This window comes from Dermochelys coriacea, chromosome 1 (genome assembly GCF_009764565.3).
Source record: "Dermochelys coriacea isolate rDerCor1 chromosome 1, rDerCor1.pri.v4, whole genome shotgun sequence".
In the NCBI taxonomy this organism is placed as follows: domain Eukaryota; kingdom Metazoa; phylum Chordata; order Testudines; family Dermochelyidae; genus Dermochelys; species Dermochelys coriacea.
In genome coordinates, this window is record NC_050068.2 from 150,065,202 (window position 1) to 150,081,385 (window position 16,184).

At 42.9% G+C, this 16,184-nt stretch overlaps 1 protein-coding gene across 1 annotated transcript in view; it reads right to left on the reverse strand.

The window, feature by feature from the left end:
* Nucleotides 1–9,566, reverse strand: part of TMEM47 (transmembrane protein 47) — a 40,081-nt gene extending 30,515 nt beyond the window's left edge. The window contains exon 1 of the mRNA XM_038386995.2: nt 9,096–9,566. Coding sequence (XP_038242923.1) covers nt 9,096–9,321 — 226 coding nt within the window. The 5' untranslated portion in view covers nt 9,322–9,566. The remainder of the gene's footprint in view (nt 1–9,095) is intronic.
* Nucleotides 9,567–16,184: the final 6,618 nt, after the last annotated feature.

Genomic DNA, 16,184 nt, shown 5'->3' on the forward strand with positions numbered 1-16,184 from the left:
TTTTACCCACATAAAATGCCAGTTAAGGCCCCCATTCTACAAACTGCTGTTGTGATAGTTGGGCTTACAAATTTAGCCGAATTTTGAGCTCAACTGTAAAAGATAAAAGTTCATAAAATGTCAACAATAATCTATAATAAATTTTGATGGGAATAGTTGTGGAAGGGAGAAAAAAAGTGAATTAATCCCAACAAAAAGATCTACTGATATAATTCAAGACTTAAAATCATAGTAAACAGGAAAATAAAAACTAAAATCTTAGTAAATGAGAAAAGTGTGAAACCAGAAATCAGTGAACCAAAATTGTTGTGTCAGAGACTAGGTCTAAGTGGCGGAAAAAATAATGAGGAGATAGGCTATTCCATCCATCATTCCTTCTGTGGGTCCTTAAACAAAGAGACTTTGGTGGGAAAATATGGAAAAACAGAGGGAGGCTACTGGAGTGATCTTCACTGTCATCCCCACCATTTGCTGTGATTCCAGACCTTCTTCATCCTAATTCTGAGAGATCTCCCAACCAGATCGGACCAGAAAGAGGGACCCAGATGACATTGCCACCTTTGCTGGCATCCAGCTTAATCCCAAACACCACCTGGGATGAAATGGGACCAGACTAAGAGCAACAGCAGCTTTACCCCATCTTAACTAACTTCTTCTCTCACAGTGGTTCTCAACCCATTTACCATTGTGGGTTGCATACGCAGCTCTTTGTGGGTTATCTGAGCCACATCCACACAATATATATACTACAGGTATGGCCCTGAGGATGTCACATAGGCCGCAGCTGTGTGCTGACTGGCGGCAAGTAACCTGCGGGCCATAGGTTGAGAACCACTGCGGGAGGACAGTTATTACTATCTTGAACTAGGATTGCCAACTTTGTAATATTTTAAAACCAGACACTCCAGCAGGAGTCGTGGAACCTCCCCGACCCGTCTCTTCCCCAGAGTCCCCACTCCAGCCCTGCCCCTTCCCTCTGAGGCCCTGGCCCCATTCACTCCTCTTTTCCCTTCCCCCTGTAGCTCACTGCTCTTCCCCTCTCTCCCCCCCCACCTCTTCCCGGGTTGGGAAGAACTTGCCTCCCTACCTCCCACACCTGCAGTAAGCCGACTTTGGGCATCCGGTCAACAGATCTGACCGGACACTATCAGGTCCCATTTTCAACCAGACTTTCCAATCGAAAACCGAGCACTAGGCCACCCTATCTTTAACACCATCAGAAAGACCATCAAACTAGGGGGGTTTTCCTTGTAAGATTCTCTCCAGCTAAACGGAAAGAGAATAAGGAATGTTGTTAAAATAAAGGTCTTATTTTACATTCCAAATGCTTTAACGGGTTTTCCTTATTCATTCTTGTATCTTTAATAAAACTTTTATAAGAATTTTAATGGTTTGTTTGCCACAATGCCAAGGTCTCTGCATGCCAAACTCTGGACCATATTTAACATTTGACAGTGACTGGGTTACATTAACACTTTTTGCCCATTTATTCCATCTAAATTAATACAACACTGCCCCATATAGGCAGCACCCTGTGTTTATTTGAAATGGCACTGCAATCAGTGGGGGTCTTGCAAAGATCCATTTGCACAAAGCAGCTTGCAGGATCAGGGCCTAAGACAATAGGAGTTTCGGAAACACAAACAGAATTTGCAGTACAGTTTTCAAGAGCACCTAGATGATTTAGGAGCCTAAGTCCCACTGATTTTCAATTAGACTTAGGAGATGATATGTCTACACTGCAGCCAATGGGTGTGATTGCTGCTTGTGTGTATGTATCCAGCTAGCTCCAATTGTTTACTCTTAGTCTTCAGAGAAGAAAGTCAAATCTATCCCAAAGATATTAGCATCTAGTAATCTGTAAATAATATAGGTTTGCATGTTAAAAAAAAGGGGGGGGGGGAGGCGCGCCAGGATGCATAAGTTTACAGATGTATGAACAACTTGAGATGTATCATGCACTTGATCATTTGCCCATTGATGTATTACTTCCAAGCAAAGTAAAACAATTTTTATTTAATAAAAAAAATCCACAAAAACAATTGGATACAAAGTTTCCTTTTTAAGCCAGCTGCTCTCGCTTTTCCAACCCCACTAACACAAGCTTCTAAGACCTTGTGGGACTATTCTTTAAGTGATGAGGAAGAAAGTGTTTTCATCAGATGAAAGAAGATATACTTGACGTGAAATGCTTAACACTTTTTTTAAAAGGTGCTATACATCAGACATTACTTTAGCCCACCAATCTTCAAACTACAAGACAAGCACAATATTACAGGAAATCATGTAATCTATAATTTATTCACCGTGCAATGTATGCCTGGGAATTTTCTGCACCTAGATACAAGATACATGTCCTTGCGCTGAGATTCGTATAGAATGTTTACGATGTTAAAAAATAATTGCTGGACATTCATTGCAATAATTACAGAAAGCTAGAAACCGTAGAATTACATGCCACTAGTGCAGAGAAAGGGAGGGAGACAAAGACTGAAGACTACTTTTCAAGGTAAAAAGAATCTAATCTCTCCTTTTCTGAGCTCCTATATACACACCACTGCATTTGGCTTGTAATATTTCAACAACTAGAAATGGGGGCGGGGAAGATGAGAGAAATACATTTCACACTGCAGTATGAATGTCATTATTTACCAGAATTACCAGAGTGCTTAAAGCGAACGGGCAATTTTTTTCCTAACATCTGTAAAACTCATTCCAATGTACCCTGTGGAAAAACTATTAGCACTTCAAAATCGCTCAAAGAGCATTTTCCATCAAAATGATGGTCTTTATATTACTAATCTGGAGCAAGCAAAAAATGAATGTAGCAATACAACCTGACAGACCCTACTCGCTCCTACTTGTTAGATTGGATCCTATGTGATCATCTTTGGCCAAGGTTACAGTCCACTTGGTTCTAAATATAAGTCTCATCAAATATTTAACCACTTCTATTATCACAAGCTTTAAGAGCATCATATTTCTGGAACCAGATTTTTTTTTTCAAATAAGCACACTTTAATGGAAGTGTAAGCATTATCATTGTAAAAGTGATAATGCACAAAAGCAGTGGCAGTAATTTGAAGTAGGTTAGAAGAAACTTTATTGAAAATATTTTTCTTGCTTTAAAAAACACTGTTGGGTGTCTTTCTTTATTTGAACACATGCTCATACACCCCCCTCGTGTGTTTGCTTAGTGGGAGTATTGCTGGGTTCCATATATATGCTTCCCAGTTGGGTGACTGGAGAACGTTTGCCTATGTCACACCAAAAGGCCTGAAACAGTGTGTTTCATGGTATGCTGTAGTGGGAACATGTGTAGCCCAGAAGAACGAACATCGAATTTGCTGTGAAAAAGTCCTGAGCTCTAATCCTGGTTCTGTTAGCCAGATCACGGTCTTGGACAACTCACTGTCAGTTTTCCTACCCATAAAACAGGGAACATATTTACATCATGGGGCTGTTGGGATGATTAATTAGTTAGTGATTCTAAGGCACTTCAAATATGTTTCAAGCAATATATAAATACTAATTAATTATTAATTAATTAATTGATTATTATTATTATTATTAACAGAACTTCATTGGTGGCAGGTTTGAAGTAAGTATTTTATTTTGGGCTGAGTCCACGTAAACTGCCAATTTAAAAGAGGTGATCTTGTTGAAGGATGGATTAAATAACCTAACAGGCCCCTTAGCTCTAACCTGATCTATTGAATTACTGTATGAGGATTAATGTTTCTCTACCACTGACAGAAAAAAATGCTGAAAATGTTTTTATATCCTTATAGGTCAGTACTATTCCTTTGGGGGGTGGGGGAAATGTGTATGTTCTGGAATTATGGAAATCTAAAGAAAAATCACTAAAAATCAATTTTCTCTCAAGGCAGAAAAGAGAAATTGTGTTTTATTTAGTTTGGCATATAACTTTTTTTAGATGTACAAAAGTTTTCATGTTAGCTATGGGACTGAGTATTAATTTTCCATTCCTGTTTACCTACCTTTTTTTTTTTTAAGAGACTTAATAAAATTACATTTGTTCTGCTTATGCTACTTTATAGCAAACCAGAAGAGGGTACTGAAGTGACTACCCATCTTGCTGCAAATATGTGTCAATACCTACTCACTTAACGCAAAGATCCATAGCTTCCAAGGACGAAGTCACTTTTGAGCTAGCAACTTTGCTTTGAAACAATTGATCAGATTCAAAATAAGCATGTGTGTGTCATCCAAGACTATTGATCATGTTAGTTCAGAAATTTTCACCTAGTGTATAATTTAGGTTAAACTCATGCAAGTGATCCGACACCAAACAAAGTCAGTTCTATTTTATTTTTTTAAGAATGGCTTACTACATTAGAATAGTATTTTAAGCATAAATCTACAGTTAAATAATTTTTAATATGCACTATGTTCCAAGTTAAGGATGGATTATCATCTTATCTTCAATGACTTCTGACTACTAAATTTAAAGATCTATAAAGACCTTGTTGTATTTATTCCCTTGGGGTTGTTTGTCTTTTAAACCTTCATGGAAGGTTGTAAAGAGTATAATTTTCTTAAAGGAAATTAAATGTGTCAAATATGTGTATTTAGGTGGTTTACTAAAAAGAATATATATGTGCCCTATAAACCATAAAGGCTTTACACTTGTTAACTATATTCATAAATAGCTTTATGTGCATTATTGATGCAAGCAGCCATAATGCTCCCCAATGAGCCATTTTGGTCTATGAAATACATGTGTATATATTTAAACCAAAATACACAATATTTACCTGCTATAAATGGTTCCTTCAGAACTGATCTGTTTACCAGTTCATATTTATGTATTTTTGATTTGACAGACTATGTTGGCTAAGGTCTACTGTTTAAAAAAAAAAAAAACCAAACAACCAAGTATCATATGGTTCTTCTGAACAAGCTATTTAGACATACCATACCATTTTTAAATAAGATGCATTTAATTATATAGCAATGTCATGAGAAATTAAGTGTGCATGGTCAATAACCCTATTTAAACATGGACTTCTTTTGCCTTAAACACATTACAATTTAAGAAGAGCCTAACCCACATCAGAATAATAATCTGCAAGATTCTGTTTAAAAATAAAGCCAAAGAAAGCATCCAAATCCCATAAATCCTTGGTTTTAGTCCCACATATTTAAAAATCAGAAGGATGACTTTTAAAAAAATTTAAAGACAGATTTGCCCATAGGCAAAACTCTGCATGTTAAGTTTTTGCCCCAGACAAAATTTGTATTCCAGCACAACTCCTAAAATACTAAATTGGCATAACCAACTCTTGCAATTGTATTGCAAGTCTTGTGATACTTTGTGACTTTTCCTTAAAGCCCCAGTTTCTGGAGACGTGTGATTAGGTAAGAATATCAGCTTTAATTTGAAAACTAAATTAAGGTTCTAGCCCTCAGGGTAGCTGAGAAAAATTTGAAAATATCACCCAAGTGAACCCTAAAGACTCAAAAGCCAGGAGGCAAATACAAAGAACCCTAAAATGTATTTACATTTTTTAAAAATCTCATACTTTTGAAGACAGACTCATGATTTTTGAACACCTAGGGCTGGCAGTACTAGGAAGTATTCACACAGTTCTAAGTATAACAATGTTCAGAAAGACATGGGGTGCTTAGTTAACATTTAAAAAAAAAAATCCTCAAGAATAGATGTATACTGTATGCCAAGTGATGGAAGTATTGGCATGGATGAAAACAGGCAAAAGGGATTATTTTTGGCTACAGCCCATGCAATCACTCTCAGTAAATGCCTTGTTACAAACACAACAAACTTTTGATAGCAGTTGGGAACCCTAAGCCTAGTTATGATAAAAGTTTCCAAACTATACTGCTTAATATTCTTCATGTAGTAAGAATTTGCATTTCAAATATTAAGCAAGAACACATGATGTCATGGAATATGGGTCTGATCTAACTCTCACTGAATTCAGCAGGAGCCTTTCCATTGACTTTAATGAGTTGTATCTGGCTCTAAAGAGAAGCGGGGCAGAAAGAACAGCTCAGTTTCTCATATTTCAGGTTCCCTTTGAGAATAGGATTATGTGCCAAACATGAGGAAAGTAAAGGTCTTGTTCTAGTCACCTCAAATAAAACAACCATTCACTTCTTCCCCAGTAGCTTGTGAAACCTGGCTCTGCTTAAAGAAAAATGAGCAAAGCTGTTTCAGAGAACTGGAATAGAATTGAACAGTCAAGAATTTCTGCAAGGGGTGGAGAAAGGGTCAGGCGAGGGCAGCAGATTTGTTCTAATTTTTAACATGCACTGTCCAGCAAGACTGCATTTGACATCCTAACCCATCCCCCTTTCTCCACCCACCTGCCTCCCTCTGTCTTCCATAAAAATAGAAAAGGTAGATGACTGACAAAGCAATTAGAGACAGATTAACAACCCTCAAATTCTGCTTTGCACTGTCCAGCTTCTTTTAATTCTCCACATTCTTTTGTGGGGAAGGGGCAAACACACAGTGAAAGAAAAGGGGGGAGATAAAGCCATCTGAAAAGTCTTTATGCAATCAAGGGGATATTATTTCAGGAGACAGAAGGGGCAAAGGATTCAGGTTGCTAAGGAGATACTTCGAAGCTGACATTCCTACATAAATTTACATTTATACTGAAGAAAGAAAAGAAAGCTGTCCTCCAAAGTTTGTTTAAATTCCCTGGTAACTGAACCAAGATGACATTTTTGAGATTAATTTTTGCATTACACAGTCTAAAACAAACACTAAACCCCTCCAAATGATACCCCAGACACTGACAATGAATAAAATTATTTAATACAACTAACAAGGGGAATTCTGTAATATTGTTTTCAAGCAGAGCTTAGATTGGTTCTGAGAACTACAAAAATTTCAGAGAAACCAGGAAAAGAAGAAATCCATGCATTAAAAACATACAGTACAAAACCAGGCAAACAGATAAAGATTTCTTCCCTGCATGGTTACCAAAAATCTGAGGGCAAAGATTGACCCAAATGGATGCTTTCGCAGTTTTTTCTGTGCAGGTTTTGATTTAACTTGTAAATGTTTCCATTGGGACTCCAGAAGTTTTTGCAATGAAGCCTAGAAAAACCCATAAAAGAGCAGATTTTTTTTAAATGAGTGAAATCCAAGAGGCAGCTTGTTTGTTTCATTCACAGACCGTTTCTGAGTATCCCAAGCAGTTTTTAAGTAGGAAAGGTGTCCCATCTCCCCCCATCCATGAACAAAAAGTTGAAGACACACCAAGAAACCAAAAGGAGAGAAGTGATAATAGGGCAAAAGGAGACAAAAGGCAGGGGTGAAAGTAAGATAAAAGACTGGCAGGTATGGGGGCCCGGCTCCGGGCGGAAGGGGCGGGGCTGGGGGTCAGCCTCCCCCAGCCACCCCTTCTACGCTGCCCGGTCCGCGTCAGCCCGGCTCCGGTGGTGATTTAAAGGGCGGAGCCCCAGGCCCTTTTAAATCGCCAGCCCCAGGGCAGCTCTCCCCTTTGCCCCCCCCCCCCCGCCCATGTTGGTGGCCCTTGGGGGGGCAAAAGGGGCAGGGACAGGGCATTAACATTGCTGCCCCTTTTACCCCTCTCCTGTCGGCGGCCCTGCAGGTTGGGTAGCTTTCCTGGAAAAGGTTTCAGAGTGGTAGCTGTGTTAGTCTGCATCAGCAAAAGGAATGAGGAGTATTTGGGGCACCTTAGAGAACAACAAATTTATTTGGGCATAAGCTTTCACGCACTAAAACCCACTTCATTGGATGCATGCAATGGAAAATACAGTAGGAAGATATACAGATCTAGACAGATAGATAGATATACACACAGAGAAATGAAAAAATGGGTGTTGCCATACACACAGTAAGGAGAGTGATCACCTTAATTGACCATTTTCCTTATAGTGTGTATGGCAACACCCATTTTTTCCATGTTCTCCATGTGTATACATCTTCCTACTGTATTTTCCACTGCATGCATCCGATGAAGTGGGTTTTAGCCCATGAAAGCTTATGCTCTAATAAATTTGTTAGTCTCTAAGGTGCCACAAGTGCTCCTCGTTCTTTTTCCTGGAAAAGACATACATTTGCTAAGAAGGGAAGCACATAACCAGGGAGGAAGAGAGGAGCAAAGGAATGACAGAATCCAGAGGGTGTCTGCTCCCGACAAAGTAAAAAAAAAAAAAAAAAAAGCAGAACTATTTTTTGTAGGCTGATCTAGGGTGACCAGATGTCCCGATTTTATTGGGACAGTCCCAATATTGGGGGCTTTTTTCTTATATAGATGTCTATTACCCCCCCCCACCCACCCACCCCCAGCCCGGTTTTACACACTTGCTATCTGGTCACCCTAGGCTGATCTGCAGATCACTGGGCTGGAAGCCCCAACTTTACACGCAGATCCCGCTGGTCACTTTGGAGGGGAGAAGTGATACAAGCCTTGTTCTCCACGAACTGCTCCTTCTTCGGGGAACCACCACCACCACCACCGGTCAAAAACCAGAACTAACCAAAACTCAGGACCTTTTGGCATAGCAAAGACAAATGCAGCCACCTAGCTGATTTACAGCAACTACCCATTCTTAACCCGCTCCTGCCGCCCTGACCACAAAATAGAGAAAGGGCAGGAGTGGTACCTGCAGCTCTCTGGACATATGCATTATTCGCACGTATCACTTTCTCTCCATTTGGAAGTAGCCGGATGGCTGGGGAGGAGCAGAGGTGCAGGACCGGGACGCAGTGGGGCTACGTGGAACCTGGAAGGCAGCGCGAGGGAGGAGACAAGGGAGCGGAGGAGAGGGCTGGGGACTGGGCTGCAGCACGGAGGAGGGCAGGCAGCAGAGATGCGGTCGGGCGATGGAGGGGGGCCGGGATGTGGAGGCGGTGGCGAGGCAGGCCGTCGAGGATACAGCGCCGTGCGAGGTCGGAGTGGGGGGGTAGAACGGGTGGATATTCTGGACGGCGGCAGGGTGGGGCGCCGGACACGGGTGGCTGGAGGGCGGGATGGCGAGGTGGCGGTGACTTGGGGGAGAGGCGCCGGCTGGGTGCGGGGGAAGGGTGGGATCGTGGGGGGAAGCGGGAAGGTGGGGATGCTGTAGCTCACCGCTGCGCAGGGTGGACTCGCAGAGCCAGCTGTCCAAGTTGCCGGGCTTGCGGCAGGACTCCCACAGGGACAGGTAATACCGGTGGTCGGCCGTGACCCAGGCCGGGCTCAGCACGGCTCCCAGATCCAGGCACAGCGACAGGAAGATGCACATCAGCCCCACCAGCTTGAGCGGGGTCAGCGCCGACACGCGCGCCTCCTCCATGCCGCTGCCGGCTGAAGCCATGGGGGCCGGGGCCGGGGCCGGGGCCGAGCCGCCGCCCGCTACAGCGGCCCGGCGCGAGGGGGAGCCGCGCGGGTGAACTGCCGCCAGCCCAGAGCCCCGCGGCCGGGAGCGGCGCCGGGCGGGAGGCGGGAGGCGGGAGCCCTGCCCGCTCGCCCTGCCCGCTCGCCACGCGCCGCAGCCGCCGCCGCCGCCGCAGCTCCCGCCAGTCCCCCGGCGCCCTGAGCGCGCGCTCCCCGGCTCCGCCCCTCCCCTCGGCTGCGCGCCCCGCCCAGGGCTTCCTGCAGGGAGCGGGGCAAGCGAAGGCGCCGAGCCACGCTGCCCTCCCCCAGCCGATTGCGGGGGGAGTCGCTCCCGCGAGGGCCCTGGCGGCGGAGGCAGGGGGCGGCCGGGCGGGGATGTTCACGCAGATGAACTCCCCCCTGTCGGCTCCTGCGCCTGCTTCGCTGCGGTCCCCTCCCCCGATAAAGTTTCTGGCAACTTTTAGCTCTTCCCCACCCAGGGCAGCCTCCCTGCTTCACCCCCGCGCCTCCCACTCTGCGTCCCCGGCTTCTCGGCTGTGCCTGGCAGCCCCTAGAGAGCTGCTCCCGGCGGCTATTTGAGCCTGAGCCGTCTGGAAATCAATTCGCAGCGTTTCCAACTCAATCCCGTCTCCCAATTGACGCCCCCTAGGGGTTTTGTGTCTCTCTCTTTAATTCGGGCGGATTCATTTGTTTAGCAGGCTGTTCAGACACCAAACAAAACCCTTTCGGGACCATTAAATGCACAAGGTTTCTCTGGGGAAAGCGGCCAGCCCCGCGGAGAGACCGTGCAAATAAGAAAGTGCAGCACCGTGCAGACGAGGTCTCCCCTTGCACCCCACCCAGACACCCCTTACCCGGAACTCTCCGCTCATAACTTGGGTGGGAGGTGACCTCGATTTACACCTATGATCTCAAGCATCTGTGATGCGTGAAAGTAGACTATGCCGTTGCTAATCTAGTAGTTAGATTTTTTTTTAACCCTCAATTTCATTTCGTGAGAACTAATCCACCAAAACCACACTTGAAAAGATCCCGTCTATGGTGGGTTTTTTTAAAGAATGCTGGGGAGCTTGTCACAGTCTGGTTCAGATTTGACCTCCTTCCCCCCCCTCTTTTTTTTTTTTTCTGGGACACTAGTCTGAATCACTTTCGGGCAGGGAGGGAAATGAACCCAGCGGACAGGCACGAAAACAAGAATGTGAGTGAGGAGGAATGTCTTTGAAGCTATGTTTGGAAGTAAGGCTAACAGTCCCCAACTGGTAGGCCTACTTCAAACACAATTATTTTGCGAAGTATATTAACAAAGAAATGAAAGAACACTCCTGGTTCAGGATTAGCAGCGAAGGATGTCGACTATCATTCATTCTTTTAAGGATGATACCCTCTGCCTCTTCTAAACCCCAAAGAGTGTGTGTGTGGCTTTCAAAAACTGAAACATTAAATCTTTTCTTGCAAATGGGGGCTAGTGTTTTCCATTTCCCTCTCTTTAACTGAATGTCTTACCTCAAATTCAGTCTTAAATCATTGGTGCTGTGGGGGAGTTTGTTTCCATTTGTGTGTGTGTGTTTAATTAGCACTATAGTGCTGTAAATATCAAGGGCATATGTTTTTGAGTCATTATTAAATACTGAGACTGGTCCTATTCACTTCACTTTCCAAATCAATTTACAGGAGAAAGATGGAAACAGCCTGGGAACATTTCTGGTGTCAAGCAAGGATTATGTTTTTAATAAACGGATTAAAGTTCCAGATTTTTAAAAATATATTGATTGTATATCATTGTATGTACATTTGAGGTAGGACTATGAAAAATGGATAGGTGGGAGAAAGCACCTCAAGGAAGCAATAATCAGATTCTCTAAATACAAGGAACTGTTCCCTAGGCCATACTAATTATTTTGCATGAAAGTTATCCATCTTTCTTTAAAGCTCCATTTTTTTCTCTAAAAGGCCTCCTCCTGCTTCTTTTGAACTCCATAATAATGTTGCCAAATGACATAATAGGTAAGAGATCAGAATCTAAATGACAACCTAACTCCCCCCTCCAAATTCCTGTTTTCCTCTATTTATATCCTCTTGTGATGTTTCAAAAGCCATTCAGATCAAAGCATAGTACCAAACTTTTAGTGTGCAGGGTCCACACAGACACTTAGTGCATGGCAGACTAGTGCGAGTTAGATTTCCACCCCAGTGTGCTGTGAACTAGGTGTTCCTACAGTCAAGCCCAGAGAGAGAGATGGAGGGCCAGGGATCATATTACTTAGATTCTAAACTTTTAGGGGGCAGAAACAGTCTTTTCATTATAGGTGTGAACAGTGCTTAGCACAATGGAGTCTGGTCCTTGACTGGTAACATGTAGGTGCATTGCAATACATATCATTGTCATATTTTGCAACCATTTCTAATTTTCAAGGAGATTCTTGGACTCTACAATTTCCCCTGTGCCTCAGCATGGCATTATCAATTTCAAAACATTCAAGGTGAAAACCAAATCATGACAGTAGAATTAAAAGGTTTGGTTTTTTTAACAGGTTGTTAAGATTTTTATTTCTAAGTGTTCTATGTAGTAGAAATTTGTGTCCTTGTGAAGTACAGCTGAAGCCCATTAATCTTGGCCAGTCATTAATCCCAAGGAAGTACCCTGTTTTGAATCATTTTGCTATTTTAAGATGAAGTTGGAAGGGAGTGTGAAATAGGTGTATGGATTTTTTTAATGACTGGGGCAGTTTCAATTAGTAGGTAGAAGTCATTTATACAATAGCCAATCAGATTGCTTAAACCTCAGCATTACATTCATCTTATAATAATTATTAATTAAAAGAATATGGGAAATATAATTAGAAAATGAGAACAGAATTAAAAATTGATGAAGAGCGTACTTGGACCAAGCTAGACACACTGTTCCAAACCAGGATGATATGAAGAATCACGGCTCAGTGTTACCTCCACAATTTCATGAGAGTGGAGTAAATGTCAGCAGAACGTTAGCAGCACAGAGAAATTGTATGTATTATAGGTGGAGATGGTCACGCTGTCTTTAGTGAAGGTTGCCTAGCTCAGGAGTTCTCACAACAAATTTTCTGGTGGGCTCAGAGTGACAATCTTTCCTAAAATACTTAATTAACTTTAGGAAAAACAAATATACATGTCCAAACTATCATAATTTATTGATGTAGAATTTCTTTTTGCAAACTCAATAATAAAAATAATGTACATTGGTCTCTATTCTTTACTGGATCTAAACAGAACAGAAACACAAATAAGGTACTTTGCACATTCTTGGTTTTTTTGTTGTTTCTTTTGCTTCTTTGGTTGCCTTTTTTAAAAAGACTTGTTTGTTAATATCACTTTTCACAGCAGACTTACTAGCTAGCTGGGAGGCTGTGAAAAGTGATATTAACGAATATACAAATATCAGTTTTCACGGCAGATTTACTCAACCCTGCAAACCAGGGGACAAAGTAAGCCCTGGATGGGGAGGTGGGTAGGGAGACAGCAGGGGCCAGCGGCGAAGAGGGGGTGGTGGTGAGCCAAGGGCCAGCACCTGTTGCTGTGTGGCTGGGGTCCAGGGCTGGAGCCCAAAGCCCCTTCCTTGACTGAAGCCTGCCACCCGCCACCCCAGAGCTGAAGACCGAAGCTGGAGCCACACTGCCCCGGGAAGGTGGGAACTCACTGGCTGCCTGCTCCTTCGGTGTTTGTGGCTCCACAAGGGGTCAGGGTCCATTCCCTGCTGGTGGCCCTGCGGGAGGGTCCACTGCTCTCTCCCTGCCCCACTCCATTCCCCCTCCTCCCACTCCCCCCAAGTCACTGCCCAGGAAGCTGTGGCCACAAGAAAAGCTCCTGGTGGTCGCATTTGAGAAATGTTGGCCTAGCACTTCCCATATCAAGACCTTCTTTTGAGTTGCTAATAACTTTAACAGTTTGGACTGAACTTTTCCATATCAGGTGTCTGTCTCAGACTGCCTTTTTTGGATGGGGGGGGAGTTTCAGTTAAAATGGTTTGGCCAATTCCATGAATGAGATGGGGGGGGAGGAAGAATTGGTTTTGCTCATGTTAAAAAAAAAAAATCTTATGCCTGTTTCATTGAGAAGCTCCAGCACCTCCATGCATGTGCAGGGACTTGAAATTTCAAAGAGGAATTCTCCCAGGAATGTGCTTTTTATCATCTCCATGAAAAGATGGCCAAGTGGTAAGTTTTTGAAAAGTCTCCGTTTGCACATGCTGCATAGAGACTTGCTAGTGTTTAGCTAAAGTCTCTGAAGATTCCATATGCACTGACTGTACTCCATCCCTCACAACTCCTGTCTGTGACTGGATAGTGTTGTGCATGAACAACTGAGCATGCTGCACCCAGGGCTGCGGGGGTTCTCCTTTTCCTGCAATCACCCTTCCTGGCTGCTATGGTATGGGGCTCTGGAACAGAGAGTAGGGAAACTGTCTTTCCTGTACTTCCAATGGGCCCCCCTGAAGTGTCCAGGAGAAGATGGAGGAAACAGAACCACTGGAATTCAAAGGGATGGGGAAAGAAGGGTAGAATAGAAGCAGAGGGGGTAAAGGCAGAAAGACAGAAGCTGGGTGGGGGATGGACAGCAGAAGAGGGTGGCAGGAGTTGTGATGGGGGAGATAGGAGTAGAAGGGGTGAGAGACAAGCTTGGAGTTGGGGATGGAGATGAGGGGAGGAAGGAAGAAGAATATAACCATATCACACTCCCACCAGAACCTGGATTTGAGCCCAGGAATCCTAAGTCAATATTCCTCTGCTGTCAGCAAAAAGCTGAAATGATTTACCCATACATACACTGCAGAGGGAAACTGACAAAGACAGATATTCTTTTCCCATCAAAGTCATAAGCAAAACTCGTATTTACTTCAGGAGAGCAGCACTTGCCAGTTAGTGTCCACTCCAGTGAGGTGCTAAGTGCACTCCATTCCCACTGATCAACATGTTGTATAACGATTGTGTTAAGAAGTAGTCCTGCTAAGAGTCCAGTCTGGCAACTTTTACACAAGTATTGCTCATGCAAGTAGTTCTATTGACTTCAGAGGGGCTACTGGCATAAGAACTGCACAAATGCATAAGGGTTGCAGGATTGGACCCTAAGATGGTAGTAATAGTTATTCTAAGGTAACAGTGTTCAGTTTTTCCTCTATATCTGGTGCCATACATAAAGTGCCTTTGTGTTTCAGTTACGCACTATTTGTGGCAGATGTTGCTAGTGCTTGTTCTACCACATTAGATTCTTAAGCCAAGGAGCATCATAGAATCACAGGGTTGGAAGGGACCACAGGAGGCCCCCTCAATGATTGAACTCACAACCCTGGGTTTAGCAGGCCAATGCTCAAACCACTGAGCTATCCCTTCCCCGATCCAAACAGAAAATGTGCTACCAACTGAAGGAGTGGCATGTTTCTTACCATGGTGAATCTATCACTGCAGGCTAGATGGGAAGCCCTTAGAGTATTGAATGGTGTCATGAAGAACTACTGCCTTTTTTGCTAATTAAAAAAAAAACCCACCACCAGTTTTGGATACTAGTGTCATACTAGCCATGACATATGAGCAAAAACAGAGTGACTCATCAAGAAGAAGCAGAAATACTGAGAAAGAAGCATAGAAAATTGTTAGCTTAGTCTGAGCATGGAAGGCAGTAGAAAAAAATATATAAGGTGAACTGTAACTTGAAGACCATGATGAAGCCAAAGTACGGCTATCTTGTGAAAAGAAGAGATGAAGTATGAACTATCCTATGACTGAAATAGATAGAAGTTGTAGCAAGGATAGGAAATGGTTACGTTGGTGGCTGTGATGAAATGCACCCTTGTATTCACACCCTACACACTATTGTAATAATCTTTGTACAAAACGTGCCTTGTAAGTAGGTTTGTCAAGTGATTAAAAAATAATCGCGTGACTAAAAAAATTAATGATGATTAATTGCACTGTTAAACAATAATAGAATACCATTTATTTAAATATTTTTGATGTTTTCTACATTTTCAAATATATTGATATCAATTACAACACAGAATTACAAAGTATATAGTGCTTGTTTTATATTTGCTTTTTATTACAAAAGGGGAGGACTGGACAGAGAAGCACAGAATACACATTTTGTGGGGGAAATCTTGGACTATGAGTATGTTGGGATCACCCTGAATGTGGTAACCAAGGCTGATGGAAGCCAGAGTGTGACTGAAGAGTGGCTGGGAAGCTGCACCTACACACACACACTTACGGTGTGACTTGCATGCTGGAAGGCTGTTTGTGAGTGGCCTAGATGGGAGCTACAGCAGCAAGGCATTGTGAGACACCCAAGGTTGCAGTGCTGAGGTTACCCAGCACAGGTCTGGATTAAACCCTGGAACAGTATAGTGACACATATTGCAAAGTGAATATCCATGGTTAGTCCATAATGGGGATGATTGGCACCATTATTATATATTTTGATGTCTTTGTTCTGCAGAGGCTGTGATTATAAGGAGTCTATTATCTCCTGACATATCATCACCCCTTATGGTCAAGTGCATTACCACGAATCCTCATAGTCAGCACATTTAAGAAAGAGCATTTGTTCTGCTATTTGATCCCTGTTGGAGTTTCTTTCACAATGTTTTAAATCTTTTCCCCTAAATCATTGTCATTTGTATTTCTGACAGAGCACATTTCTTCACTCATATATCAGCACTTCTTATGTGCCTGTAAGCAAGAACAAAAATGTATTTTTCATTGACTGAATTGATGTTGCTCTGTTTTTGCCTGTAATTCATTTGTTTTCTGGTGTTCACTTGCTATTAGAGATGGCATGGCTTTTAGAGACTGCACGCTTGTTTATTGTTATTTT